This window comes from Phalacrocorax carbo, chromosome 3, assembly GCF_963921805.1.
Source record: "Phalacrocorax carbo chromosome 3, bPhaCar2.1, whole genome shotgun sequence".
NCBI lineage: Eukaryota > Metazoa > Chordata > Aves > Suliformes > Phalacrocoracidae > Phalacrocorax > Phalacrocorax carbo.
Window position 1 is genome coordinate 62,461,943 of NC_087515.1, and position 23,068 is coordinate 62,485,010.

The following is a 23,068-nucleotide window of genomic DNA, read 5'->3' on the forward strand; positions in this document are numbered from 1 at the left end:
GGAGCATTTGGTAGTGTCTTAGGATCAGAATTAACACTTAATTATTTAGGGCAGGCAGTTAACTCATGCTTAGACTTTACAGTAACCTAGTTTATAAAAAATACTACACTTTTCACCAGAAAACATTTCTTTTTACAGGCACAATTAACTATTGAGGAATGTTTTAATCTGTCTGGAATAAACGTGTACTCTGGCATTAGTTTGACCGTTATCTCACTTACATAAACAATGAATTTTTAAGCTCACCGCTATCAAATAATGCAAATGCCCTGATATAATAAACTATGAAGTCTACAACTCCAAAAGTAAAGAGACAGATTAAAGAAAGGATAGCTGGAAGAGACACAAGGATCCATGGCACATACACAAACAGTTTATATACTTCTCTTTTTGCAAGATAAATCAACAGTTTTAAAAGCTATTTCAAAGCAAAACAATGGAAAAACTGTTAAAAAAACTACAGTAATAATTCTATAGATAAAACACATAACAGGACTCGAAACCATGTTTGTTGCTTATATAAGTTTTCCATGCCAACTGAAGAGAGAAAGAGAAGCCAATGCATCAACGTCAGCCAACTACATTTGCACCTATTATGTCAAAACATTTTGTAGAGCTCATGCTTACAAAATTTCTCCTCACAACATAAGGCAACAGCCAGGTAACAGTTTAAGTCTGCAAGTATTAAGCCTAACAGTTGAAATGGATTTTTCAGCCTTCATCTGCTGCAATTTACTAAGACTCAGCTGCTACTCAGAACTCAACTTTTAGTTCACATTTATTTATTTGGAAAAACACTATCTGCTATGGAAGCAAAAGCCAATGCAAATAAAAAAACCCACAGGTTTGGAATAAAGCTCAGTGCTGAATAGGTGGAAGATACACAACACCTGCAAGGTACAGCAGCAGGGACTTCACCTCATCTCATTCAATCACATCCTCAGCACAAATCAAAAAAAGAAGCATCAAGACATGAACTCCACTGTAAGGTGGCACTCCCAGTGGACACCCATGCTTACAGGATACTGCATGTAACCAGCATTTAAAAAAAAATATTTGTTTTCAGAAGTGTGTAACAATAATATCAGAAAGTCTCATCTCTATTTTCAGTGGGATTACTGGAATTCAGAAGCATGTCACTGTAGCTGTTAACTGTTTCAGCTAGTCAAACAAGTTACGTACACCAGATATATTTTGATAGAAGAATGCATGCTAAAGAGAGCAAACAAAGGCATTATATGTCTTTGCCACTGAACAAAGAATTACAGGCCTTTGTAGACTATTTTGCTGCACTGTCCAGAAGACAAATCTGGTGATCCACAAGATCTCTTGTTCACTCCATGAGTAATGACACATTATTAAATATTCCATTAAAATTAACATTTCCTAATTTCTTGTTGTTTTGGGTAAATAATATTCAATTACAGTTGCAAATTCTGAGATAATCTGTTATAAAAACATCGTTCAGGCTGCAATTCCCACTTCAAATATCACATTCTGTTCCCTTGCTGTGGGAGTTTTTTGACCGAAAAAAAGACAATGACTGGGTAGGTAGTCTATTAAATGCTGGTCAGCTGTTATAGCTATATAAATAAGCCAGTGGGAGGTAAGCTAGAAAGGCAGTCTAGAGCAAGTCAGAAACCCTGCGTTAACTGCCTACATAACACTTTTACTCCGTGCCAAATGCCAAGCAGCTTACTCTACTTTCAAGGTATGCTATCAGGCACTTTATGTATTTAAAAATATGCTATTTGTTCCTGCAGTTGTAAGAAAACCAAAGGTGTTTTCTGACAGGGAAGCATTCCTCTTAATGTATGACATGCCCCTATTTGTTCTACTTCAAAAAGAAAAAAAATTACTTCTCATAGCTTACATCCACTTGCAATCTCATCTTGGATACTTTCCACTACTATTCACATCTGACCTTGATAAGATTACATAAACTTTTTTTACAAAACACAACATCAACAACTCAGTCAAGATACTCTGTTCTGTCTGAGAGGACTAGATCATGTTAAGTGCTGTAGCTGCCTATCTTACAAGCATTTCAACAAAAACCATGGCTCTCATTGCAGCATCTTAAAGGAACTATTATTTCTTTTAATGTTTGGAAAACGCCAGCCATACCTATCAAAACACATCCAACATGACACAAAATATTTACATAGTGTTTTCAAAACACTTTAAGACTAGTGACTCAATGGGACACAGAACCAAAATCCTGCATGCTTTCTACACTATAAATACAGAATTTGAAAAAAAAGGGCTCATCTTGTGATCAAAACAAGTGATCTTTAACACAATTAACAAAACAGTCTTACCTATTTTTAAGAAGGGATGTGAGACTCTCAGAATTTAATTGATGCATTAAGGCATCCCTCAATGTTGGAAGCATTGACAGCACTGTTATTAAAAGAAAAAAGGGAAAAAAAATCTGTCAACAAAAAAAAATCATCATAAACCTATCCCCAGCTCTCACTCAATAGCTGCTATACAATGTAAACCCCATTGCTCAACAGGCAAAGCTAGGAGGCTGAACAAAGTAGCTGCGTAGCTTACTAACAACATGTTATAAGGAATAAAATAATCCTGCTGTAAGTTCAGAAAGCTGGGTGCTGTTTCACACCTCAATACCACATGTAGTTTAGGGAAATACACAAAGGGTCCTGAAGTGACAAAAAATGATAACCCAGACGTATATATGTATGCGTTACATATGGATATATTCAAACCAAGGTTTAAGATGACCTCTAGAAATCCCTTCAATCCTCCGTTCTTCAGATTCTGTGTTTATTATTAAAAATTACTCTATTTATGCACTAGTATTTTAATTAAGAGTTTGAATTAACCTACATTTCTTATTCTTTTTCCACTCTGTCATTATACAGTTGCAAGTCCCCAAATAATTCCACCTATCAAGAATGGTAGCTATTTCCTTATCTTACCTGTCATATTGCACGTCCTCTGATTACTCTCAAAATGATACTGCCTTCGCGCTTGGGCGATGTACTCAGCTGCCTCTCGTTCTTGGATTTCTCTGATTTTCTTCTGCCCGTATTTTCCCAGTAAATAAACTCCTACAGAGAGATTTTCATATTAGAAGCCGCTTTAAAAAAGTGAGGAAAGCCCCTTCAGCCCCTTTCTTTGATTTTAAACCATAAGGGTACACAGTGAGTTTTTTGGGATATGTGGGTCTTGAGTATTTTAACAGTGATTGACAAAGTAATACTCAGAAAAAATGTTTTCAAAATTAATTAAAATGTCAGGGGTAATGACTTGAATCAGTATAAGAAACTTTCCTGAGAAGTTATATCTTGCCTTGCAAAGGCAGCATTTTTGGCACTACTGCACCATGAACAACTAGCACTGAAAGGACTGAAGCAAATATTGGGAAGAGAAAAAAATGCAGCATAACAAAAACAGAAAAAAACCTGAAATGCACAGGTCTGGAGATGGATGAAAACTTACATTTTTTTAAAAAAAGATATCTTTATAAAATTAGGAGAAATTTGAGATAAAATTCAAGTCTTAAATGTGACATAAAAGAAAAATGTTACAGACTAACACTTCCTTCATTTGGTCCCGAAACTTGTCTGTAGGAGGAACCTTTGCTTCAGTAGGCCTTGACTGTGGCCCTGTTATTCCTTACCACGCTTGGTTCCTGCTCTCCAGCCCCACTCTTTTCCTGTCCTTGAGGATCTGATCATCCCTCATCACTCTGGCTATGAATCTCTATTTCCACAAAGACCCACCAAAAATTTTTGCTCTACATTTCCTTCTCTCCCAACATACGTCACTTTGGCGTTTCCCCAATTGCTCTTCCCACACGAGCAGGGGTCCAGCGATCCCTCCAAGCTGCCCACAGCCCTCTTCTCATCTTCCCTCATCTCCGTTCCCCTTTCTAAGCCATTCCTCAAGCTACCACTATGTCTCTACACTTATCCTCAGCACCTTTTCCCACTGCAAGCTGCTTTGTCTGAATTTCTCCCCCTCCATCTAGGGCTTCTCATAACACCTCCTGTGTATCAAGTTCCTTTGCTGCCTCCTGAATGCACTGGTAGCAGCAGTTAGGCATATAACAAGCTCTCCCCATGTTCTTTCATGAAAGAATTGGGAGGGGGGAGAGAAAGCGCAGGAACAAACCCCAGCAGACTGTACAAGCTGATCATCTTCTGTCCACTGGGGAGCAATCCCCTAAGTACTGTACCACTACTGACTTGACAGAGTTTCACAGTATAAGTGTGAACATCAAATCAAGTCTTTTATATTTTTCCACCAAGCACTTTCAAAGTAAACAGAGCTACAAGGTTTTCTTCAAAATTCAATTTTCATTTTTCAAAGTTAATATCTGAATGAACAAGGCATTTAACAGTTTCTGAATGCTGAAAGTTTTAAAACTATTTTTATAAGCCTGATTCATGAAAACTTAAAAAAACAAACCACCAAAACAACCCCCCCCCCCAAACAACAAAACCCCAACTCGAAGATTTTGAATTCAGCTACATTTTTTAGATCATTAAAACTTTTCAATACATTCTCCAAAACTACCAACAGTATTTCAAAAGGCTTGTCAACTTTGTGCCCCAGTATTGATGGTTGAAAAAAACCCCAGCTATTCGTATCAACATGATGTTTCCTAATAAGCATATACAAGCCAGACCAGTTTGGAACAACCACGGTCATTTCCATTTATTTCCCAAAAGCCTCATAAAATAAAACCAGTGAAGTCACTCTCTCTTGCTTCGGCCTTTAGGCAGACTGAGCATTTAACATGTGGAAGATTCACTCCAGTAGATGCAAACTTTAATATTATGGTTCCGTATACATAAAATGCAACTTTACCATTGTAAATTATTAACCAAAATGAGACTCCACAAATAACAATTATCAATTGTTATCAACTCCTGCCAAGAGTATGTATTTAGAACACAACTGTCAGGGTACTGACTTTTTTTTCCCAGCTAATATACTGAAACAAATAATTTCTGAACACAAGATTTTTCCAATCATTTTATCCCAACACATTTTTCACATTACATTCAGACATAGTAATTTGTCCAAATAACTACTTTTGTTTATTTTTCTCCTGCAAAAGAAATCCTTTAACTCCAGGTTTTGTGGCAGAAAGGTCCCATAAGTATTAAAAAAAAGGACTCTTCCTGCATGTACACAGGACACAGGCAGACATGCAAACAATCCAAGGAGAATCCTGCGCATGCCCTTGAGTGATAATGCTGAAGCAGCACCTTTATAATTAAGACACCTAATTGCTTAATACTGTTAGAGCTGTGTCATTACTCTGTACTAAGAACTGCTGTGCCTCGGAGGGTCCAAAGCTGCATTAGGAGTCATCAAGGTTTAACAAGGAATTTCTGGAAAAAATACTTGTCTAAAATGATGCAACATCAGCTACAGGTAGTCTTATTTCCCCTCCTCCCCCTGAACTGAGCCGTAACTTTGACCCACCCATAAGAGACGTTATTTACTCCAATATCATCTTCATCTTTGGGAACACACTGCATTACAAGTCAACCAAAGTAAAAGTTACACCATCCACCCAGCTTAAGCAAAACCAATGAACAGCAACAAAGTTTGGATGTCAGCAGTGGACTGTCTCTGTTACTAATTGTGTGGCTTGTAAGTGCCTCTAAGTTGCCTGGAGGACACCACACCACACTTGGAAAATTTGAGTCTTGTTTGTGACAATGACCTTCAGCCCACTAGTCACTCACACCTAAATGTGGCATCACAGCCTCTGCCAGCCTCTGGCTTATGGGACATTTCAAGGAGCCGGGAGTCAGTCTCCATGCATGTTCACATTTTACTTTAGAAGTACTGTGTCTGTCTATATTGATACAGGTAGCATTAATTCAGGAGACTTGAAAATAACACAGGCTTCCAAGAAGTCCAGGCTGAATGCATCACACGAAAACATCGTCACTTGGAGTTGGAAGCAGGACCAGATAAAGCCACATGCCAAGAACTGCCATAACATCAAGTCTGCTAACATAACTGTGAGAAACTAGACTGACACTCTGAAAGCCTCTGTTGTCATAAACAAGCAAAGTGGACACCAACTTTTTACAATAGCTAATATAACTCAAATTTACTTCTCAGTATAGCATAGGAAGTCTGCAAAAAGAGGCATCAGCACCATTTCACTCATGTCTAATTCCTAAATCGTTGCATAGAGGGAACTTCATACTGAATCTTTCCCATATATTCCATACAAAACCAGGAATTAAGAAAATTCAGCAATAATGAGACCTCCCAAAAGATAATTTCTACATAAACCTTTTTCTGCCTTCATTAAAGTGTGAACTATGCAAACTACTGTAATGCCATCACAACACTTCCGATTCACAGAGGGTTCAGAAACTGATGAGTGGTACAAACTAGGATTATATCACCTGATGCCACAACCTTCAGGTACAGCAACCTCAGTAAGGATCTTGAACTACAGTTCATACTGCTTTAAAATTGATCTACAAAGTGAAATGTATTTACACTTGTATTGGCTGTCTGTGGTGGTCTTGTCTGGGATAGAGTTAATTTTCTTCATACTAGCTAGTACAGGGCTATGTTTTAGATTCGTGCTGGAAACAGTGTTGATAATACAGGGATGTTTTAGTTGCTCCTGAGCAGTGCTTACACAGAGTCAAGGCCTTTTCTGCTTCTCACCCCACCCCAGCAGCGAGCAGGCTGGACGGGGGGCATAAGAATCTGGGAGGGGACACAGCCAGGACCACTGACCAAAGGGATCTCCAACACCACATGATGTCATGCTCAGCAACTAAACTAGGGGAGCAGTTGGGGGGGGGTGGGGTGCTGCCTGGGGGTCTGGCTGGGCATCAGGTTGGCTGGTGGTAAGCAATTGTTTTCATTTGCATCAATTGTCTTTCTTGGATTTTATTTTTCTCACTGTTATCCCCCCCTTTCCTTACAATTTATTATTATTTCTATTTTTTAACTCAACCCATAAGTTTTTGCACTTTTACCCTTCTGATTCTCTCCCCATCTCACTGAGGCAGAGGGGGATGGATGAGTGAGCGAACAGCTGTGTGGTGCTTAGTTGCCAGCTGGGGTTAAACCACAACACTCTCCTACAACACTAGGAATACCTGGGGAAGCTACACCTTGATACATCTGAACAGTGAGTTGAGATAAAAAATGCTCTAATATGTCTCTGTAGCCCTCTTGGGCTGTAGCATCGTACAGTCTCTTTGCATCTAAATGTAAACAATGGAAGTAGCTTACAAAATCTGCAGGCTCTTAAGATATTCATACCAGTGACCTCAAACAGGTAGAATATTTCTGACATCACATAAGTTATGGCTTACCTCTCCCTTAGCTCTTTCCTTTCCTCACAGGTGGAATGGAGACATGAGCAGAAGAATGGTAGTGGTAACCAGGAGGCATCAAGTTTTCAGGAAACCTCTTTACAACCCTATGTAACCTTTACCCTCACTGCCATACTTCCCCCAGAAAAAAAAATTAAGGGAAAAATTTCAGTTTTAAGAATTTCATTATATAGAAATTGCACTGACATGCAGAAACCTGCATCCTTCCAGAACATCAACAGCTCTGCAAGTTGTGGTTTGTCCTTATGTACAAGTAAACCATGCATCAACTGACATACAACTGTCCCATTGTGGTTGAAAACCATATTTAGAATAAAAAGGCACTAAAGCCTTACTCTCTTGGTCACACCAAAACGTATTTAACACCCCTGCACTCACCCACAAACCAAGACAACTTTCTTTGCTAAGCAGACAGACTTCTGAACTGAAATGCTCTTTCTGCAAGCCAAAGGTTGCAACAGGTGAAATTGAACAATAGCTAATTCACCACTGAAATCAGAACCATACATTGCAGGCACACCCTGAACTTGCTGTTCTACTGCAAGGGGATAATTTCAACAGTTAATTGTTTTGTAATATCCACTGAAATCTGCTTTGAACGCTGAGCACCAAGATAGAAGCCACTTTAAGGTAAATCCACCTATCCAATAATAACAAGTGAACATAACGCATTCTTCCACCTACATCATGCTAGCTCTCTCTCTGCTTTAAATATTTCTGGTGGGTTTGATCCCAGAGCACTGGATTTTGTTTGCATGCAATTTACTTTATATTGCTAAAAGAACAGACTTCTGAAGAAAGGGTTTGTACAGGGTCTTTGCTAAGTTGAGGTCTTCTCAACCTGACTCTATGATTAAGGGAAAATTACACCCATCTCAGCTGCTTTTCCCTCAGTTTCAGCTCTTATGAGTTTTGTATCTTCATAAGCAGAAAAATCTGTTGCAGCATTGGGATTGACAGAAATTACACTAAGAATGACAGCCACTGATAACACACAAGGAGCCCATCTCAGTAAACAGAGGAAAGGCTAGGGCTACCAGCCAGCTCAGACTTTGGCGCAATAACTCTTCAGTAACACAACACTGATATTATATTGTATCACTAATAACAGACTTTTCTGTACTGTCCAACGAATCATTAAATACATTAATCTCTGACCATGTGCCAGTTAGACTTAAAATCATTAAACCCTGTGATATCCTATTTTCCTTGTTACATCCTCCTTCCCAGAAAATGCACCTACAGCTCTTAATTTTTTTTTTAAGAGCCCAAACACCAAAGATGTAGATTCCAGTCCCTGGTATTTAATCAGCAGATTAGGATGCTTTTCTTAAAATCATTCAGCTACTTCCAAATATTCTGTCTTCACGTAAAAGCAGCGATGTAAAGATGCATTCTACCTTCCAACATTAGGCAGTATTTTTTGGAGGAGACTCTGTTGTAGATCTCAGAGTTCTGATTCATTGGTGATGGCATTACCACAGCTCCTGGAGTTATTTTAAGGTCTGATCCATAACTAATATGTGGATGGCCAAAGCACTCAAGATTCAGCTTCTGAACAACTGTAGTGCAGCACTCTGCAGTAAATCCCTCCCCATCTTCCAGGCTGCCCTAAAATACCATGGTGCAAGTTGCAGCTGTTGGCAGCTAATGACGTTCCCCTGCTTGTGGGTGCCCTGACTAACTACGAGTCTCAAGTAGAAAAAAGCAATTTGCTACAGAACCCTCAAATACTGCATGGCCTGAGGAAACAGGTACTTGATCCATACTGCAGGCAATGACAGCATAGTTCAATATTTTCAGTCAGAGGTTAAAACACTTGCTACAAGAGGGGCATCTTGGTTTTGGTTTTTTTTTTTTTTATTGGTCATACTTCAAATGACTTTATTTTAGTCCCTGATTATTTTTAAGTGCACTTGATCCAGTCAGTAGCATTTTAGTGAAAGTGACACTGAACTGTACATAAACAGCCCCAACCATAAGGAAAAAGCTGCAAATCCAGCGATATTAGGATGGTTTGCAGGCTGGCAGATGGCTACATGATGAATTTAGGCTTTCAGGCTATGAGGACTATCAAAAGCCACAAGCTCCTTGACACCTGCTCTGCCACTTGGATATTGAACCCTGTTTATGAGCTGAAACTGGGACAACTCATGTTTTTACTATTTCTATTTGCCTGCCCACCACCCTCACAAAGACAGTTAAGGCGAGGGGGTTACAGCTTGCAGGTTACAGCCTGGTATACTGAAGTAAACCTGTTCACTTAACATGGTGGGTTGTAAGCGTGGTGGCTCAGAAACTGGTGAACATTATGTTCAACTGTACTTACAGTCAGAAAACTCATGGGTGAAGGGATAAACTGGAGAAGCAGCCTGACAAGTACCTCAGTAAAAATCGTCTAACCTACTACCGTGTACCAATCAGCACTCTTTGGAAAAATGCAGAAGGGATTCATACTGAAGGGATGCAGAGGATGCAACCACCAAGGCAAGTCAGAAGTATAGACAATTCACCTTCACAAGACACCCCACCTGAACACAAGACAAAACGTACTGCAAAGACCCTGTAGCCCTATGTGTAGTTCCAGTGGGTGTAAACAAATATAAACTTTCTTTAGCAACCCTATAGTATTTAATTCTGTGTTATCTGAATAAAATATAAGTACATGTGATGACTGAGCACGCAAAGGTGTGATTCTACCTTTTGAGGAGTATCTAATCTCCAGCTGCACAGATATGCACTTTAATAGTAAACACAGAGATAGATCCAAGGTGTTCTTTTAAATCCAGTTCCGACTAAAAATAACCTTGTAATAGCTCCAAAGAAAGGAGGAGCTTACCAGACCATACCCACCCTACAGGTTAGACAAGAGCCTTAAGAGAGAAAGGACAGCTTGAATAATTAATGTAAATCCTCCCCTCCAGTGAAGTCTCGTGTCTGCAGCTGATTTATATTTGACAATTCACCTCAACGCACAAGTCACTTTTTGAAAAGTACAGGCTTTCAGCCTCCGTCCCAAAAATAATAAACAACACAAACGCCACCCACGCTTTGCACGGTTAAACGCCGTTTCAGAGCAACACCAACACCCACCGTAAGAACACCCAGGCCGCTTGGACCCCTGTGTTCCAGGCGTTAGGGGACAAGGTGTAGATTCTCCTCCCTGCCTAGGAGACCCCCCCACCCCCGAGCTCTCCCGCAGGCGGTCGGTGGGCGCGCTTTGGTCCCACCGGCGCGGCGAGGGGCTGCTCCACGCCACCGCGGCGCTCCCTCGGCGGCAGACAAGCTCTCCTGCCAGCGGGGAACCCGCCCGACCAGCGGGGAACCCGCCCGACCAGCGGGCCGAGCGCCGTCTCTGAGGGGGCCTCGCCCTGCGGGAACCGGGAGCAGGGAGGCCCCACGGCCCCGAGGTCGGCCCCGCGCCGAGCCGAGCCCCGTTACTGCCCGCCGCCGCCCCTCAGCCCGGCTGCCGGGCGCTCACCGCCGAGGAAGGTGCCAAGAACGAGGCATTTCTTCTTGTGCCGCTTGAGGAAACTCCAGAGGGACCGGAGCATCCTGCGCGCCCGGCCCGGCCGCCCCTCGCCTCGGCGGAAGGGGCGGTAGCAGCGGCCCCGCCCGCCGTGCCTCGCCGTCCGGGCCCCCGGAAACGCCGCCCGCGCTCCGCCGGTGCCGGCCATGGAGGAGGAGGAGGAGGAGAAGGCGGTGGCCTGGATAGACCAGGCCCTCGAAGTGGTCAGTGTGGGCAGGGGTCGGGGCGCTCCCGCTGCGCCCCCGCCGTGAGGGCTCCGCTCTTCCGCGGGGGGGGAGGAGAGGCGGTGGGGAAGCGGTGGTGGAGGAGGCGGCGGCCTGAGGGGAGCGGAGGGGGGTTGGGCCGCGGCCTCCCTCACGGCGGCACGAGAGTGAAGCTTCCTTAAAGCCCGGCGCGTACCTGCTGAGGGTAACGTCCTCTTCTTTCCTTCCTTCCTTCCATCTGTCTGTCCGTCCTGCAGGCTAAAGAGGCGCTGGAGAAGGGTGAGGTTCCCGTCGGCTGCCTCTTGGTGTACAACGGCGAGGTCGTAGGGAGGGGCAGCAACGAGGTTAACGAGACGAAGAACGTGAGTCGGGGGCTCTCTGGGGGCCTTTGAAATCACCGGGGGGTTAAGCGTGAGGCAGGAGCGACCTGTGCGGCCTTTCTGCTGAAATTCTTCCCGTAGGCACTCCAGAAACAGCGTTTATAGTCGTGAGCGGACTGGCGCTTTCGTGTTTTGCGCTAAGGTTATCTGAGAAGCAATGAAATATAAACTGGAAGTCGAACTCCGCTGCTTTGCTAGGGAAGCTGCCGTACAAATGAAGGGATAAAACGTTAATAGTCGTACGTTGGAAGGGGCGGGGGTAAGACGAGGAGTTGGGAAGTTGCGTGTTACAGAATGTGCAGGCTAACGAAATCTCACCTTTAATTTACAGAAGTTGTTTCTTTGACAAAGTTGTTCATCCTAAAAAAGACTGCCTGTAAATTTTAGATGTGAGGCTTGCAATTTTAGCCATCGAATTAGATCTTATACGCTCCAAGAGACCCATTAAAGCCAGCAGGGGTTTTGTGCAACTGGAAGTTTTGTATAAATGGATCTGGTTGCAGGATCTGGCTCTAACTCAGATGTCTCAAATCTGAAAATATAACAGAAGGTGAAAATGAGCCTTCTAAGCTCAAAAACATAACAATAAAAATGAATCATTATACTAACGTGTACTACAGGACAATCCATAACATATTAAAATAATTCTAATGCAGCTCAAGAGAGATGACGGAGAAGCTGAAGCTAGCTATCTCGAGTTAAATCAGTGTAAATACTGTGAGGAAGCAGACACTTTGTGGGAAAATTGCGCCAGAGATAGTAATGCTGTGTAAAAGTCATACGGGCAGAATGTAACTGACAAGATTGATAACAAAATAATCTTAAAAACCTTAGGGAAACTTTCAGACTTTTTTTGTAATAACATCAGGGTTGCCTGAAGGTATGCACTTAAATCTAAGCAGCCTGATTTCAAAAAATTCATCTGCATTTTGGAAAGAGTAAACTGTTAATATCTTTGAAAGCCAGTCCTTTTTTCAATTTCTGTATAGCTCAAGTTTCAATTCTTTTGTGGCTTAATTTTCATAAATGCTTATATTATAGTGATTGGAAATGCTGTGTACTTAGTGCTTCTAAATTTTGTATCAGATACTTAATTGCTCCATAGAGTCTAAAAGAAAATGTGAGCTTGAAAAAGAGGCACTTGCTGGGAAATGTGGATGCAGGAAATTGTTTTCAGTTTTCTCCTAACGATTTCTGGCATTATTTAGAAACAATCCTGGGGGGAAAAAAAACCCCTCTTGAACCATTGAGGCAGTTCCAGCAGACACCATAAATTTGTCAAGGTCCATTTTGAAACTAATTTCTTGTCCCACCTCACATTGGAGGACTTGTCTAGAACATCATTCCTCAGATGGTTAGAAAACATCTTATTTCCAGTTTTAAACTTTTTATTGTCTGTTTATATCTGTTATCTCTGTTCTTGTGCCAGCGTCATCCTTTATTTTACATAGCTTGGTGGTATTTAAAGTCGTATTCCCTTTTGGCTTTTGTTTTTTCCCAAGTCAGCTTTTTAATCTCCTCTCAGAAGATAGGCTTTCTTTCTGTGTTCATTCCAATAATTCGTATATACATCCATTCCAGCTTTGATTCATCTTTCTTGACTTCATTTAACCAGAACTGTCAACTTTATTCCAGGTAGACTTTCTCTTGTGCCTTGTTTGGTAACAATACTTCCCACTCTTCTGGAATTAAGTCAACCCGTCTTTTCTGGAGCTGCCTTGGTCTTTAACACTGTTTTGTTATTCTTCATTTGTTATTTAGTTTTTTTATACTCATCTATAAGGCCGTCCACTTCTTGAGTGGTGCTCTGACCCTGTCTCTTTTGATGATGTCGTTCGTCACATGAAAGACATCACATCACTAGCTATTTTCTGTAGGTGTTTTTCTAGTTAAGGCCAATGTCACAACTGAAAACATTTAAGCAAACTTATCTTCAAGCATCTTTGCTAATTAGTTCCCTCTGGATAAATATTTCTCCTTTCAAAGCAACTTCTATTCTTTGCTTGCTCACCTTGCATTTCTTGTGCTATGCTGTTTTCCCCAGACTGACAATAACTTCATGTGTTGTGCTGTGCCTGGAGCTTTGTAGAAATTCAGAGAGATGAGATGGGTGTTTCTCTTGCCTAGAAAAAACATTTGTCAAATAAAGTTACTAGGTTAATTTAGTGTCAGCTGTCTTATGTAAATCCATATGTATTCTATGTCCTTTCCCTTTTATAGACTAGCCCTTATAATATTACCTTCAAAGTTTGTTATGCTGCATGTTTTGCTGTTGAGACTATCCTGGATCAGTAGATGTCAGGACTGTGTGTCCTTCCTGTTCTTCATGACAGTAACTCTCTTTGCTCTGACAAGCTTCAGTCACGCAATACTCTCCCTTGACACATCAAAAGCATTGCTGTGGGATTGGCAGCCTCGTCAACAAGTTCTTTAGTATTTTTCTGGTGGAGGTGATCTATCAGCTTGGGTTTTTGCCCCTCGTCCCTCTTCCATGCCCTAGGCAATTTCATAATTTTAATGTCATAATTCTGTATCCCGTACACTGTAATTTCTGCTTCCATACTCTTTTTCTGCCTTTTGACCATGTTCTCTGTGTCATGTTTTTTTGAAAATGCGAAATACTGATTTTGTTTTGGAGTAGTACTATAATTGTATTTGAGCATCATCTGGAGGTCACTGTAGTAGTTGTAATTCTTCTTTCACATGTTTTGTCTCAAGACATTTTTACTTTTCATGTAATTCGTTTTGCAACGTTGATGTTTGGTGATTCTTCCTTTAGCCTTTGCTATTGGCTTTTTTCCACTCCTTGCAAGCTTTCTTTCCACTTTTAAAAAATGATCATTTATCCAGTTAGATCTGCAGTCCTTCCCTACAATTTCACCCTTGCTCAGGAATCAACTTGCCACTAGGCTTTGTGTCAAATAAATTCCCTGCCTTCTCCTTAAGTAAGTCCCTGCATCCTCTGATCTGACTGACTGGAGTTAGGAGCAGGTAGTGTCTTCTTTACACCCCCTCCATTTCTGTTCCTAAGCTCCTTGTTTTGGCAGAAAGATTTAGTTGCTGAAAGCTCTCTGATATTTTTTTTTTTCCCCAGTCTGTCTCCTGTCACCCTGCATACTTTGTTTCTGCCCTGCGTGTCCATAGAAGAACACAGTAATGTCAGAGATAGTGCTGCTTACTCTGTGGAAGTTATTTGCAAAATTATTGATCATCACATTTTTCTGGAATAAGATGCTGTGGGAGGACAGGAGTTTATATACAGCTGTGTTTGTTTTGTTTTATTTTTTTAGGAGCATGGCTGTGGTGTCAGCATTTCAAAATAGTTAGGCAGGTCATTACTTGCATTCATTGGGCAATAGCACAACAAATGTCTGTGTAAGACATTACTTTCAACAGCCTGGCGATACAGCCACAAGTTTGTGCCAGTACTCTGTTCCCTCTGGCAGCTCCCACACTTGCTTGTTCACAGTCTTGCCTCAGAACAACTTGCAAATTTTCTTCCTTATAACATCTGTGACCCTACCCAACTAGAAGTATTTTTTTTTGGCATCTTTATTCCCATGTGTGATGCAGTCATTCCCTTCCCACTAAAATGCAGTCTGTCTTAGGTCCTTTGTTGATACATGCAGACTTCTCCTCCATTGGGTCATTGTAGCATGTGTCTTTGCCCAGATCATCTTGCCAGTACGGTACATGATAATTGAAAATGAAGTATTGTTTGCACTCTGAAATTACTAATGAAGCAACAAGATGATATAGAAGTTAGAGCTTTGGCCCCCTGTACTCTCACGTGTTAATTCTTGTCTAAGATTTAGAAGGTAAGCTTTTCAGGGCAGTGATGGTATCTTTATTTGTCTGTAAAACATTTGCCACGGTTTGGGGCACTATTTTAGAGCTTTGTCAAGGCTTTTTTCCCCACTGACATCAGCTTCAAATAATTTCTCCTTGGAACACTATTTGCCACTCTCTAACAAGTCTCTTTTCCTTGCTACTCTACCTGCTTTTGTTTTCTTGGCTTTTAAATAACACGTAAGATTGGGCAAATTAAAAAACAGTAGGGGCTTATAGAAGCTTACGAATTGAGTCAGTGACTCAAAATGAAAGTAATCTCTTTCTGTATGTGATTTTACACATGGCAAGTCAATAAAAAAAGACTGTCTGGTCATAGCTCAATACAAAATAAAATCTTAAGGCGGACTGAGAAGGTCATTTTTTTCCCCCATATCTTGTCTTTAAGAGGGACCTTTAGCAGATGCTTAAAGTAGGAGCTTGAGAAACATGAAGACATTAGTGTAAGCCTTCCCCTTGCGTAGCCTTTCCTCTTCTGAAAGTGAATGACTTAGGGACTACCAGAGCCCAAGACTGTATCTGGATCCTTGTTTCTGATAGCTGTCTGTGCACATATCCTCCACGAATTTGTCTAAACCTTTTTTGAACTCATTTATGGTTTTGGCTTCCATAGCATCCTGTGGCAATGAGTTCCACAATTCAATTACGTGCTTTGTGAAAGAGTACTTCCTTTTGTTTGTTTTAAATCTGCTGCCTGATAATTTCATTGGGTGCCCACTTGTTATGAGAAATAATAAATAACAATTTACTGTTTGCTTTTCCACATTTTTCTTGATTTTTATAAACCTCTACCGTAGCCCTCTTACCTTGGAAAACTAATGACTGTATCTGGTGAGTTAAGAGCCATAGTCTAGTTAATATCTGTACAGAGACTGTTCTGTAACTTGGATAATCCTTTCTCACCCTGTGGTGAATTTGTCATGGTGTTCCCCTGTCTTCATGAGGTGAGGTGGCCAAACAAGCATGTATTACTTAAGATATGGGTGCACTGGAGTCTTGTAATATTCTGTGTTAGTGTAATGTCTTTTGTGTAGTTGTCTGCTATTACTGCAGAAACCAGTATGACTTACAGCAGCTGCATATGTGTTCTTAACTTGTACTCCCAAGATGAGCAGAGGCCTAAAAGCTGCTCAGTATACTCAGTAGAGAGCAGCGTTACAGGTTAGAGGCATGTTTTCTTCAGGTAATGCAGGCTTATTGCTTATATGGTTTCAGTTCATGCTCAGGAGTTGAAAAGACAACATGGTATTCATGTCTCTTCTGATCCGAGGGGCGCAAAATTAGAATACCCACAGCTTACACTTGTGGATTTTGGTAGCTGTAGCAGTTCTGAGGCATCATTCTGCTGGAGGGTGTTGTGCTTTGTGCCTCCATAAGATGCGTGCACTGAGACTTCAGCTGGTGTAATCTCATTTATTCAACTAGGGAACCTTCATGGCAACATTCCACTAGTAGGTCTGGAAGAATCATGTCTGCATATTGAGATCCATGTTTTTGTTCCAAGTGGGTTCATTACTATGGTAGTTCAGATCACAAGTGCACTTACGGAATAAATTTCTTGATTGTGCCTGCTTGCTGTGCTTTGGTTTGTCTCTCAGAGATGGCAAACTGTCTTCCTTTCAGATTAAACTATGCTGAAAATATACGCTCGGGGAGCATACCTAATGCACTCCAGCTGTTGCTGGGAATATACAGTCTACGGGACTAAACTGGAGCTACGCCAGTGTGAACTCCCCTGAATTGGTGTCGAGTCCTCAGCGCTGTCTTGTTCTACAGATACGCTCCTCTTGCACTGCAGTATTTGCTAATGTAGGCATAGGCAACCTAGATCTCTGTAGGATTTTGAAAATATTTTTAAACAGCATTAAACTTACCAGTAACTTATTTATACATGAGCCCTTTGCCATATACTGTAGAGCATCTCACAGTTATCACCACAGATCCTCAAAGTGCTAAAATACTAACCCAGGTTCATGTATTGAGAGGAAGTTAGCTAAGGTCACATAAAGACATATGTAGCAGAGGTACAAGTATAATTTGGATTGATTGAGTCTAAGTCTAATGCCTGTGTCAAAAACATCTATTTCCAGAGTAGATTCAAAGGAAGGAAAATACAAACAGCTTTAACTCAAATAAGCATCAGGCTTTGTGACTGGGGAGTCCTTTCATAAGTAGTACTTTGTGATGGTTTTGCTCTGACAATTTGATTGGCAAAAAACACTGCTGCAGACATTTCAGAGTGATACTGGGACATTACTGGTTGTGTTTGTCTCTGCAATTAAAGTCAACACTTCTTTTCTGTTCAGGTTTTTGTGCCGTACCTATTGCTGTGACCTCCAAGACACTCGTCATTCAGTTGTCTTGGATTAAAAAAAAAGAAAAATCAATATTCTGTCTTTTTGTAATCAGGCATATGCTGCAATCCCTGCCTATTACTTGTGGGATTTACTGTGCATGTACTTATTTCCTAGCAGCATTAAACCTGATGGCAGACTGAAAATGCTGTGTCTACACAGTAGGCCAAGCAATTCCAGAAACATATTGAAGTCATTCATATATGAATATGCAATATATGAATGCAATATGAAGCATATTCATTCCATGGAGGCACAGTAACATTGTCAGAGGGAGGAAAAGGTAGCAGGTAGGAGCAGTTTCTTTGGATTTCCAGAGAAATTAACCTGGCCTACATTCTTGCCCTTGGAAGCACAGTGGGCTAGATGAATTGTTCTGTTGGGCTTTCTATGTCCCTTAAGCCCCAAGTAGAGCTTTCGTGTCTTGTCTTACTATGCTGGCACGACAGAGAGAGGAGAACTTCTGAGCAGGCTCCTCTGCTTAGGAACAGGTTGAAGAAAAAACTGGTTTGCGCTTGTGGATCTTGTGTGTGCTGCATATGAGATTGAGGTTGAATATGTTCTTTCTTGGTCTGAGTGTTTCTTCTGCAGCTTGGGCTGCATGAAATTTCTTCTGCAACTTGAACCAGCAAAGAGGTATACTAAAAAGAGACTTCTCAAGAAAGCATTGCATTACTTCTTGTACAGTAGCGAAAATAATTGCGTTATTAATAAATCGGATGTGAGGTCATTGTACCTTTGACTTGAAAGAATAATTTAATGACATTGCCTTTTATTTTGTTTGCACAAGTGAGACGCTTAAAGCTGAGAATCAATGCAAACTGTAAGAAAATGTTTATTTTTATCTCCTAGGCTACTCGACATGCTGAAATGGTGGCAATCGATCAGGTCCTTGACTGGTGCAAGCAACACAACAGAGATTATACAGAAGTGTTTGCACACTCAGTATTGTATGTAACCGTAGAGCCTTGTATCATGTGTGCAGCTGCCGTGCGCTTGATGAGTATCCTTTCATGCTTATTCGTGCTGGGAAACCATATGTCAAAATGTTACTCTTTTGGCAGTGAGCCCACAGAGGCTGTCAGGCAAAGCCAACAGGGGTGCCATCTTACGTGTGAGAGTCTGCACCCACCTCCACGTACTGCGTGGTAAATAGTGAGAGACTCAAGAATGAAAGTGAAACGGTGAAATTATGACAAACCACAATTTGTCTTAGGGATGTAAAAATACATTTTAGAGATATCTGTTATTATGTAAAATGAGGTAATCTCAGTTCAGTGTTCAGTTCTGAATGCTGTAACACTTGGAAAACCATGGCTTTGTATGCCTCTGCTTTGGGATTCATGCTTCTCCTTTTCTGAGGAAGGCTGGATGTGCATCTTCAGCAAGACATCTTATGTTACTCAGAAGTAAGCTCGGATTTTATGAGGGAGGAATTGTAGTGCAAACTAATTTAGTTTGAAAAGTACAAGCACATTTTAGTGGAATTTAATGACTACTTAAATCAGGCTACTTTACTTCCTGCTTGCTTTTCACTTTAACTTAATACCTTAACTCGTTCACATAAATTCCACGGGTCGTATATGGCTGTCGAAATGAGCGATTTGGAGGCTGTGGCTCAGTTTTGAGCATCTCATCTGATGATATGGTGGACACAGGAGAACCATTTGAAGTAAGCTATAAAATATTTTCCTTTGTTTTTCAGCTAGGGTACTGTGCCTAGCTTCATTACCATGCTTTGAGAATGTTATGCATCAGTTTAAAAGAACTTAGATGAAAGATTATCAGAAGTGAAATAAACTTGACTTTATGAGAAAATAATATTTAAAAAATTAAGACCTTAAATTAAAGAAAATCGAGTGCATCAAAGAGGATAGGAAAGAATTATAGTTGTGGAACAAGGTAAGAAATGAGTATATCTAAAAGATGTGTAATACTTAGAACAGTAAGTGTATGCTGCAGGAAGAGATGAGGGAAAAATTACTTTAAACTGCAGAATGTACAAAGACATAATCAATAAAGATCAAGTAACAGCAACTTACTAAGTTCCTCGATTTTAGCTGAGCCACTGGAAATGATTGTATTTTTGCTGCCAGTTTATCCATATATGAGGTAAAATGCATTAGCTTAGATCTCCTTCACATAGTTCAAATCCCAAAATAAATATAGACTGCAAAAGTAGCAGAGGAGATTTAGTTTAGAATATCGGGAAACTTTCTGAACAGTGAGGATACTGAAGGACTGGAAGAGACTGGGGAGAATGAGGCATCTTAGTCGCTTAAGAAAGGCTGGACAGGCATTCAGTGGAGGTATAGTATACAGAAATCTAGGTGTTTTACAGCATTATACTAGTATACCTGTATACCTATACATACCTAGAGAATGAGAGTATTTATAGCATTATATTTATTACATAATATGCAGTTGTAGATGACCCTGCCTTATACAAGGATCCTGATTAGGGTTCTTAAGAGTTCTTTCCCACACTTAACGTTTAGGATTTAACGAATGTCAAAAATAAGTAATGTATGTCAGCATTGTAAATAAGCACTAAAGGCTCGTGGCTCAAAGTATTTTGGTCAGCAAGACGATACTGTTTGGCAGTCCAGCGTAAACATATTAAGGATCTTTCTGTCAGGGTGTTTGTGAGACTAGCATCTGAATTAATTTGTATAGTCAGTACTGGAAACTCTTCCAGTACTTCACTTGCTAACACTTGCATGTGGTTAATTTTGCTACTGCAAATCCTTCCTTTGTTTCTGTAAGTAACTGCAGTGGGATGTATGGGTGTAATTCATCATTTTCTAGAGTGGGTGGAGATTCTGTTAGTGTTAGTGACATTTAAATTCTTTGTCGTTAATGTTCCTGGCCTGGAAAAATATTTTGGAAGGACCAAGGACGCCTGAGAGGTGACTGTTAGGAATAAAGAATAGGTGTGTGGACATATGTTGTCTGGTAGTAGTCTTATCTATAAATACCTAGGTGCATGTCTGTTACATTTTCAAGTGCTTGAAGAGCATATAAAGTAAGTTGGAGACACATTAATAAGAAAGAAATTGGAGATTGCATAAAAATTTTACTTAAGTTACTAAGAAAGTTTGTTTTGCCTCACTTTTGAGTTATTAGGGGAATTATTTACTCTGCTAAGCCTCAACGTAGTATTTTTCAAACATGAGGTATTCAACTTGAGAAGGAGATTTTCTGACCCCCACATAGTTAAAGGCGCATGTTAAATTAGTGGAATAGACACTATAGTTGTTTACAATTATTCTGTACTTAAGCATTATTGTGAAGCATTGAATATGTTATTCTCAGATGCACTCATGAACATCATTCTTATTCGAACAGTGCGTTTCTGGCTATCGTGCCAAAGAAGCAGTGGAACTGTTAAAAGCTTTCTACAGACAAGAAAATCCCAATGGTAGGTTTCACATTAATGGATCCATTTTGATACCAACCTAATTTAAAAGATCACTGGCACTGGTTTTACCTTAATTTACTTCTCATGGTTTTTTTCCCTTCCTATTTCTTCTTGGCAGCACCAAAATCAAAAGTACGGAAGAAGGACCGTCGTAATTAGCCCTGCGCTGATGTGAGACAGAAACTTACCAAGAAATGATACGTGAAGGCTTCTTCAGTGTACTTTTTTTAAAATGTGCAGTCCAGTTAAACAATGTCTAATGTTCTGTACAGAGTTTTTACCAGCAGGATACTTGCCACCTGTTCTGTGTTTCTATGAGTGTGATTTCTTGTTATCATACACGACCAAGCTGAAGAATAAGCGGTTGTTTTTAGAAAGGGGAAAACTTGTGGTTCGAGTTCACTTGTTTACAGCCAGATGGATCCATTAAAATCATACCCTTCTGTACAGCACGTTCTAGAATATTTTCTTTCCTTCTGTCTGTGGAGAAGCATCTTGCTTTTCAATAGTAAATGCGTGCTTAGGCAAATCCAAGTAAATGCCTTGGAAGGTTACATTTGTAAGACCTTCACAGTCCTGGTATGTATATTTAATTAAAAGACATATAGGAATTATACAGTCCTTGAAGACTTGAGATAAGACCGTTGTAATTGTTCTTCATTGTTTTTTACACCCCCTCTAGCATAAGCCGAATTTTTAAATGTAACTTCTGGAACTCACATACATATGTAGACAGGTATAGATGAGACAGCAGTCTCTCATGTCTCCGTTTCTGTATGCTATTGCTAGTAAGCGTAAGGAAGCGTCACTTGGCTGCACAGCATCTTCATACAAAGTTGTGGATAAACTCTCTGCAACTCTCTTTAGACTGTCCACTCCTCCTGTGAATATTAGCAGAAGATACGCTTTATGGTCAAGTATCCACTAAGAAGTTGAAGTTGTTCTCAGGTACTAAATTATAGTAACCAAGATGGGCAGATACATGTGACAACCAGGAAATGAAATTGGTGACAGTATCAAGAAAATATCGTTGAGATGTTTTTGTAGCGTTGGTTGGCTTTGTCATTGCCATGCACTTTGCTTGCCCGTGCAGTAATTTGTAATCCAGAAGAGGGCCTTACAGTTCCACTAATGAATTAATACAAGTACAGTTCAGTCTTGATTATATACCTCTTAATGGATACTTAAGCATGAAACTGTAATTTATTCAGCTGATATTCAGAAATTTGAGACATGCCTTATTTTTTAGTGTAAAAGTGTGATAAGAATTCTATGACTAACAACTGAATACAATCAAACCTTTTAGATATTTCAAATACTTTCAAAAGTGTTTTTTAGAAAAGCATCAAAAGCTCCACCATTGCTCCTAATAGCTCAGAATTTGTATTTTGTGTATTTACTTATTGTTTACAAAGTGACATGGGAAAGAGGCATTTTTACCATAAAAGCTATTTTAAAAGTTTAGAAATAGTTTGCCTTTAATGGATGCCTGTAACCTACCCTATTTTGACTATTACAGCACTCTCTGAGTCTTTTCCTTTCCCTGAGCAAAAGAAGTTAAGACTCTCTTTTGTAGATTTCATCAGCTTTGGAGCTGTGAGAGCTCATGAACCAGACAGCTAAGCTGGAAAAGCTATTCAGAAAAAAAAGACCATTTTTAATGACTGTGGTGGCTTTGTTGGAAAGAAACGGTCACACTTGTGGTTATGGTATTTGGCTGGTGATATAAGGTGGCTGTTTGTCTATACAGATACATACATTCAGCTATCAACTGGACCATAATTTTCTTATTCATTGAAGAAGTCACTAAAGTCCAAATTAAAGGAAAACGCTGGACTTCTGCCTTGTCACTGACATCAGTGACAGCAGAAATTGGAGCCTACATATTGTTTTGGACCAGGACCTAAATCTCTCAGCATCTGTTCTTCTGCAGAGCGGCTAAGAACGCTTTCCTTCCCCACCGCCTTCTCT

The 23,068-nt window shown here is 40.3% G+C and overlaps 2 protein-coding genes across 3 annotated transcripts in view; one reads left to right on the forward strand and one right to left on the reverse strand.

The window, feature by feature from the left end:
• PEX3 (peroxisomal biogenesis factor 3) overlaps positions 1-11,408 on the reverse strand; it is a 19,959-nt gene extending 8,551 nt beyond the window's left edge. The window contains exons 1-3 of one of the 2 annotated variants that reach the window (XM_064447133.1): positions 11,290-11,408; positions 2,946-3,077; positions 2,322-2,403 (exon numbers count right to left, since the gene is read on the reverse strand). In XM_064447133.1, the coding sequence (XP_064303203.1) occupies positions 2,322-2,403; positions 2,946-2,952 (89 nt within the window). In that variant the 5' untranslated portion in view covers positions 2,953-3,077; positions 11,290-11,408. Of the gene's footprint in view, positions 1-2,321; positions 2,404-2,945; positions 3,078-10,842; positions 10,966-11,289 lie in introns of those variants that run through there. The other variant, XM_064447132.1, reaches the window with a different exon arrangement.
• Positions 10,970-21,549, forward strand: ADAT2 (adenosine deaminase tRNA specific 2). The gene is made up of 6 exons (XM_064447134.1): positions 10,970-11,093; positions 11,351-11,455; positions 18,529-18,679; positions 19,242-19,348; positions 21,025-21,097; positions 21,216-21,549. Exons 1-6 carry the CDS (start codon positions 11,037-11,039, stop codon positions 21,254-21,256), a joined length of 534 nt encoding a protein of 177 aa, XP_064303204.1. The 5' UTR covers positions 10,970-11,036; the 3' UTR covers positions 21,257-21,549.
• Positions 21,550-23,068: the final 1,519 nt, after the last annotated feature.